Source organism: Austrofundulus limnaeus, unplaced genomic scaffold (genome assembly GCF_001266775.1).
Source record: "Austrofundulus limnaeus strain Quisiro unplaced genomic scaffold, Austrofundulus_limnaeus-1.0 Scaffold35, whole genome shotgun sequence".
Taxonomy (NCBI): domain Eukaryota; kingdom Metazoa; phylum Chordata; class Actinopteri; order Cyprinodontiformes; family Rivulidae; genus Austrofundulus; species Austrofundulus limnaeus.
Window position 1 is genome coordinate 2,384,115 of NW_013952437.1, and position 7,910 is coordinate 2,392,024.

The 7,910-nt window shown below is 37.6% G+C and overlaps 1 protein-coding gene across 2 annotated transcripts in view; it reads right to left on the bottom strand.

Annotated features, from left to right (window-relative positions):
• Positions 1–7,910, bottom strand: part of LOC106516063 (sodium-coupled neutral amino acid transporter 3) — a 27,842-nt gene continuing 19,932 nt past the window's right edge. For both annotated transcript variants that reach the window (XM_014006239.1, XM_014006238.1), the window contains 8 exons: positions 5,891–5,949; positions 5,431–5,604; positions 5,228–5,307; positions 5,040–5,140; positions 3,757–3,881; positions 3,522–3,666; positions 2,436–2,539; positions 1–2,323 (listed from right to left, as the gene is read on the bottom strand). In XM_014006239.1, the coding sequence (XP_013861693.1) occupies positions 2,219–2,323; positions 2,436–2,539; positions 3,522–3,666; positions 3,757–3,881; positions 5,040–5,140; positions 5,228–5,307; positions 5,431–5,604; positions 5,891–5,949 (893 nt within the window). In that variant the 3' untranslated portion in view covers positions 1–2,218. The remainder of the gene's footprint in view (positions 2,324–2,435; positions 2,540–3,521; positions 3,667–3,756; positions 3,882–5,039; positions 5,141–5,227; positions 5,308–5,430; positions 5,605–5,890; positions 5,950–7,910) is intronic.

Consider the following 7,910-nt stretch of genomic DNA (forward strand, 5'->3'; position numbering starts at 1 on the left):
TTTTTGTCTATTAAACAGGCAGCTTTATATTTAGTGTAAATTTGTCAGTTTTTATATTATGAACAGAAATTAGACAACATACATTTTGTGGGAAAGTGTAAAGCTGAGTGCTGAAAAAGCAAGAAAAGTAAAAAAAAGGCAAGCTAGATGTACTTAATGCTGCCTAAATGTAGAAAATAAAATAGCTGGAAGGCTATAGCTAAAAGCTAAATGTGTCAAAAGGTTAGCTAAAAGTAGCCAACACCTAACTAAAAGAATCAAAACATTTATTATCTAAAAGTAGAAAAAGCTTTAAAGGACCCAAACAAAAGCTAATAATAAAAGTAGCAGTAGAATAGCTACAGTATAAGCTAAAAGTAGTAAAACTGGCACTGGTTCTTATTTTTATTTCTACTGACATAAACCTGTATTTTTAGGAAATGTTCAGCTGTTGCATATTTCTTGACTCACTCTTGAAACAGCTAAATTAAAACTTTACTTACTTACTAAATATAAAGACAAAAAAGCCCCATGTCCCTTTGCACCAACCTGTCCACTCAGTACTTTTATTTTATTTTATTTTTTCCAGTTTCTGAAAGTTGGCAACCCTACAAATAAGAAAACTCTGCTTTATTATATAAGAATAGAGTTTTTTTGGTTGATAGTTTAAGAAAATGTGAAGTATATGTACATCATGCATATTGTTAGTGTTTTTATTCCTCAAAATTATCCTAAAGAATTAGAAAAAAAAACTTGAAGGTTTTTGTTTTGCATGCYTATATGTTAAAATCATCATGTTGAYGCTTCATATTAGTAATACTTAAATCTTCAGTTCATGTCAGATCCCTTCTACAGCAGAAACTTGTACTTTTAAACACTTCACTACAAGTTGTTAAAATGTACAGTTCATAAACATAATAGCTACACACAGCAACACTGGAAACAAAATCAGGTCCTGTGCAGTTTACTGCAGAAAACATCATCCAGAGTTTTAAACAGGAAACAAAAAAGACTTCAAACCAGTACAGATGAACAAATAAAACGCTGCAGCAGAAACTGTATTGTTTCAACAGGCACTATTAAGAAATATAATAAAAAGTTTTAATTTGTAGTAATAAACTATTAACAATGTTTTGGTTTTTAATGGTTTAAAATATGTATATTGCTCAAACTTTTGTTCCTAAATTTTTAGTAACCTGGGTAAAGACAGAAAAAGGAGTAGTTGGAAAATTTTGGGGGGAAAAAATGTGGAAAAACATTTGATACTAAGCGGTGAGCTTCAGATGTGGATTTCAATTTTGTTTTTTTGAATCTTTAAAATAAATTTGATCATCTCTTTTTACTAATACCAGTGTTAACAATGTGATTCTAAAAATCCAGAAGGAATAATAATAAGAAGAAGAAAATGTTTTAAATACGACAACATAATCTACACCTGCTTTATTTAAATTACAGATTGTTTTGGCTAAAGTGTTTTTTTTTAGAAAGAAATAATCATTTCATCAAGCTTGTAGCCTCAATACTGTCAGCCTTTGACACTTTTTCCCATTGATTTGACTTTATAAAAGCAATTACATGAAAAACAGTGAACTGATTACCTTGGTGTTCCTTAGTTAAATAAAGTTTGCTTGAAATTAAAAGACAGTTATCTAAATAAATATACACTACTGCATGTTTGTGAGCCACTCCAAAACAGCGAAAGGCACTACGGTTTAAAAGCTTACAGACCCATAAATTGTCTCCTGCATTCTCAAATCACTTTATGACTTATTCTACACACAATGATGATGATGTTGATGATGATGATGGACAGTTCAGACTGATGCTGATTCCATGCAAGATCATCTGACTGCATTGTTTGTGCGTCTCGTTAAAAATAACTAAATGCCTTTATATGTATGTACAGTACCAGCTGCAGCAGTTTGAGAGTAATTAAAACCCAACAGCAGAAAAGGACTATTTCAGCGTCACAAGCGGACTTCGTTGTACTTTTGTTTACAGTTATTTGAAATTAAATGCATTTTAATTGCTGTGCATTACAGGAAAATATATTTTAAAAGTGAAAACAAGAAAGCAATTCATTCAGCTGTTTAAGTTACAGTTAAAAGATAATTTACGGTTTATTGTGCATTGTGGCAAAAACCCAGGCTCTGTGCTGGAGAGCCATGTAGTTTGTTCTACTTCCACATTGAACCTAACATCCAAATCTGAAAACCACACAAAGGCATTAGAGCAGCAATTAGTGACCTCCTACAGCATGGCTGCTCCCTGTTGTCCAGTCCACGATAATGAAGCTCAGACTCATCACCATGAAGGAAACACCCAAAGCAGCAAAACAAAAGGCCTGAGGAGGATGGGACAAAAAGACACCAGAGGTTTAATTAATCATAAGGAACTGGATTGTTCTCTCCTTGTTGTTGGTTTTAAAAAAAAGGACAAAAATCTGAATGCCTCACCAATATTTTGGGAATTGAGTTCAAGGGTTCATCGTCTTTGGGAACGATGCGGATGTAGAAAACAGCAGGGAAGATGAAAATGAGGCATGGAGCAGACGTGGCACCTAAAACACACAAGGATGCATTTTTATTTTGCTTTAAAATATGTTCTGTTTGTGGCATATGCATAATCTAAGACAAGATTACTACAAAAATTGCAATTTGCATGTTCTGTTTTATTACTTTATACATTATTTTTTAATGTTGTCAATAAAAAAAATACATCTTTGCTAAAACCAACACAAACGCAGCTCAAAACTATTTGATAAGATATTTTGCATTATCTCCTTAACACCCACCACCATGAAGAGCGGGTGATCACGTAACTGACTGTGACTCTTTATTTGTGTTTAACAAAATATCTTATAATAAAATCCCTGCTAAGTGTCATTAGGTGCACATCTGATTAACTTTTGGAGTCAACCTGATTAACGATAGCTCCCACAACTAATTAATCTCAGCCATCACAAAAGTTTGTGTTTACTTTAGCATACAAGGTGGCGAGCAAAATGCTTTCTATCAAGGAATCCAAAATGAGTTCCGAGCATTTTCCCGTTTGCTGAAGCATGAATGGCTGCTTTGAAAACAGTCGTCATATCGCTGCTTTCAACTTTCACCTCTGACCTGCGAAATGTGGCCTCTCCCCTGAGGACAAACCGTGATAATAATATTGACCCAAGCTGTCACGTTTTCCACAAGCAAACACGTTTTGTGTTCAAGTGTATTAGCTTGTGTGTGTGCATGTGTGTTTGCTTAACCATGTGGGTCAGTAGCTTAAAAAGTCTGAAACACAACATGTGATCAGTATGACATGAAGTGGGCGGATTCAGCCTGCAAATGGAGACAGAATAAGTAATCCATAATATTTCAATACAAACTACAGCCAAAAATCAGGACATGATAAATAGGAGAGGTGCGGTTCGTGTTTTTGAATATCCTCCAGTTTTTACTTTCTTCTTGGGATGCTCTTTTTTGACATACAACTTATAAACTTTAGGAAAATGTCTAACGTTAACAATGATGTGGACGTTTTTAATTTGTACGAACCAATAATTCCAAAGATGTCCAGAATGTTGGGGGCAAATATCACCAGCATGTTGATGAACGTAAGCAGAATGAGAGCAATGACGATGTGGCGAATCCAGTTGAAGGACTTGGAGGGAAATATCATCTCTTGAATGGCTCTCCGCACCTACAAACGCAATTCGTTTCATTTATTTTATAGCAGACATAAATATAACACACACAGAACTTCAAAGTGATAAGAATGTGTCTGACTTACTGGGAACAACACGATGGGGACGGTCAGAGTCACAGCAGTGAGAACAGCCACTCGAACACACAGGATCAAAGTGTCATAAGGATCGATGCGGCTGTAAGTATGAAGCAGCTCAGGCTCCACGTTTTCTGTTGGAATATTAAAAAAAAAAAACAATAAGGCATCGAAACATGGCATCATCTTCAAACACTGGACTGGACAGATATTTGGTAGCAAAAAGTCACCACAAGAGGGAGCTTAGACTCTGTATAACCAAACACTGCACATCATTTAATACATGTTTTTTACTTTAGAGAAAAGGAAAATCATACATCAACAATAACAACTGATTGCAAATTCAGGGGAAAGTTTCTAGAGCAGGGGTGTACAACCAACAGGTCATGGATCTGTACCAATATGGATCATTTGGTACTCGAAAACACTGTCGCCTCATAGCAAAAGGTTACAGGTTTGCTTCCTGTCTCATGCAGGCTTGTATTTCCTCTGGGTACTCTGGTTTCCTCCCACAGACTAAAAACATGTTTGGTTCAATGCTAATACTAAATTGCCCTACGGTGAGAGCATGAATGTTTGTTTGTCTCATTTGTCTCCGTGTGTCCCTGTGATGGACTTGCATCCTGTCCAGGGTGCACCCCGCTTGGCACACAGTGGCCACTGGAGATAAGTACCAGCTCCCTGTGACCCTGAAAGGGAAACGCGGGTAAAGAAACCAGATGGATGTTATTTTATTTCTAAAAATGATCACTTTAGCTCACGTTTTCTCCCTGCTCCTAACTCAGTCGCAATTGTATTTAGTAGAAAACCTAGAAACTAACCTTAGCAGGGAAAAAAAACAACAAAAATAAAACATTGCTGGAGAAATTCTTTTTCCCAGTACTCGGTGGGAAAGTTATCTCGTATATATATCTCGTGAAACTGGTCTGACATATAAAAGGTCGAAGACGCCTGCCCTAGAGAACCTTTTAAAAAAATAGTATTTTTATTTTCTTTGCTCTTTGAGTATTTTGATACAAACATACTTTTTTTTTTTAGCATTTCAACATTTGCTTCAATTCACTTCAATACCACATCTTCTTTGGTAGCAAAGCATAGGTACAGTAATTAAAGTTTTTATCATCAGGGTCTCTTCAAGTACATTAATTGTTTTGTGGTTTTTATTTAGTTCTTTTTTTAATCCCCACCGTACTTCTTTATTTTTATTAAGCAGTAAGATTTACGATTTAATTTTGGCATTTGCGCTTTCATGCTAAAGACAAACAAGAAGTTCCAGGGACGGCTGCTCTCACCGTAAAAGGTCAGGTAGCCAAAGAGCGCTGCCAGAAAGTACATGGTGTACATGACAAAAATGGAGAGGTTGGACACCTTTTGCATCTTCTTCTGCGTTGGACTGAAATCAGAGATTTGAAAGTCACGCCTGCTACATTCTGCACAGACATGTTATCCAGTATCACAGGCTCACGGAGGAGCGACTCACTTGCGGAGCTCGGTGTAAATGGGCAGGACTTCAGGGTGGCAAACAAAAGCAAAAGCCAAGATGGGGATGGTGTATGCTGTCTGTGAACACATACAGTTCTGTTAGATTTTAGCAGTGGAAGAAAACTTGATCTTCCTTTAGAGCAGTGGTCAAAATCTGTCCAGTAAAGCAGACTGTTATATATTTTTACTTCATCCACCCACCCGTGAGTTAACGGTGAACATGCGTGGGCCGCAGTGGGAGTCATCGTCTTCGTGAATCAAACCGTTAGTGTATTCATGGACGTGGGTAGATACATTCAGGCCGTGATGCTCCACGGTGCTGTTCACTGAGAACTCTTCAAAGGGGCAAGGAATCTGAAACTTCTTGTAGATAACCTGCAGAGTGGTGTGGGAAAAAACGCAAGAGAAAAGTAAGACATTAGCAATCAAATGACCTAACAGTGATGGGACACGGTGAGTAAAAGTAAATCCATCAAGAACAAGATCGGAAAACAACTTTATAATCTCACTAGGGTGGCTTTGCCTCTAATTATTTTGTCTCTGTGTGGTTTTTCCAGTCAGCGGGGGTGTTGGTGCCCCGTTCCCAGGATAAAATGCCAGAATAAATCAGGCTCTCTGTGAAAAGTGACTGTGATAACAAGCGAGAACTGAACCAACTTACTGCAGAGAGGAAGAACACCATGCAGCTGAGGGAGAAGCCACTGGTGTACCCGAGGTACCCTGAAAATAAAGACAGGGGCAGTCAACATAACTCACCTGGACGTGAACTGTTATCGACACAAGAAACACGTTTTTTGTCAGAATTACAGTAAAGCTGTAAAAAAAATAAATAAATAAAATACAAAACCAATTGATCCAGCTGAATGACCTGACCGCACTCTGAGGGCAGAAACAACATGTTTACAGTGTGCGATGATGAACATGATGCTGCCAGAACCTCAGGGGAAAAAAATATTACCAGTACCTGCTGCTCTCACTGCCAGTGGTAAAATGAAAACACGCTAATTGCTTCATTTTAACGTAACTGCTCCCTCAGAATGTGATTATGTAAGTCAGTTTGGGATTACACAGGTCAGTTTAGTCATCTTCTGGTAATTTGGAGGTTGTGGACTTTTAAAACACTTTTTTTATATCTGTGAGGGAGAAACTTTTTTAAGGCAAAAACATGAACTCATAAAGGCAACTTAGGCAATATAAAAACATATTTTGTAACTGTACTGTTGATTTAGTCTGTAGAATGATCACTGATTATTCAGGCTTGTGAAGGTAACTTGTGCTGTGGGTTTCTCAGCCTGTTTTGTTACTACATGAGGTGTTATATGGTGCAGAGGATGTTTCATGATATGATGCAATCAAGAGTAACTACTGGTGTTCAATGTCTAAATAAAAACAAAATAAGGAAAAAATTCAGATGTAATCTCAGATAAAGTTCAGTTTTAGTGTTTTACCTTCATACCTCCCCTATCTTTCCTGCCTTTTGTGTGTTATGTCCAGCTTGCTGAGCGTTTTCTTGCATACTTTTCTGAACATGCTATTCACTTCGACTTAGGCTCAATGCCGACTGATGAACTTTATTCCATCTGTCAGGACAATGGCAGAATGTTACCCAGGCCATGGTGCACAGGCTCACATTACATTGCACGCATGTACACACACACACTTCACAAAGACCACCACTACACCTTCTCCACCGGCAAATGTGTTTTTGTTTGTGTCCCCAGCCTATCGTGAGTGGTTTTTTTGTGCATATGATCTTATGTTTCTGATGTAAACATATAGGATCAGAGCAATGTTTTTAACTCAACTTTCCTATTGTGTTTTTCCAGCTGTTAAAGGTAGCGCCTACTCATGATGCTCTTTTATGATGATGATCCTTTCCCTGTGCAGGGTCTATGGCTGCAAGACCTGGGGGAACTTGTTCTCCCATGTTTGCTTGTTTATGTTTTGTCTTGTGAACGGGTGTTCTGAACTGTAATTTCCCCTTGGGATCAATAAAGTATTATCAATCAATCAATCAATCAGTCAAATATTGATTTATGTTGTTTCAATAATCTCAAGAATTTAGTAAAATGCTCTTCAAATGGCTGGAAAATGCATTGTTTTGAGTAAATCTTTAAAAAAAAATTCCATGTGAGTATACCCCTGGACCCTCCTAGAACTGTGTCCCTGTACAGCTGCTCGTTAAATGTTGGCAGGTATTCGGTGGTGTGTTTCTCAGGCATATATTTAAATACTATACCATAATAAAGTATCTATGTCACCTTTAGCTGTTATTAAAATGTGTTTTTTGTTTAAATAGAAAATAAACTTATCTTCTCATCACTTGCTCTTCTAAACACCTTGAAATTGGCCTCTGTCTCTTTAAGAACCTCCTTCCGCTTCCGTTTTGCCCATTTCGGTGGGGGGGGGGATAGGCTGCTATGATGTACATAGTTTACTTGGCATCTGAAAATACATTTCCTCAAAGGTATTTTTAATCTGAAAAGAGCTTCAATGAGTGAGAACTAATGTTGAGAGCTCAGCAGACAGTTAGGTTTCACTTTCACTTCACTCGAGAGCCTACAGGAGTCATGGGCAGGGTGTGTGGGGTGCGGGGAGGGGGCGCTCTGCCATAAGGAAGTTCGGCTTAAAGACACGTCCCAGGGGCATTTCTGGTCCCCACCTGTTGTTTTGCTTCTCAG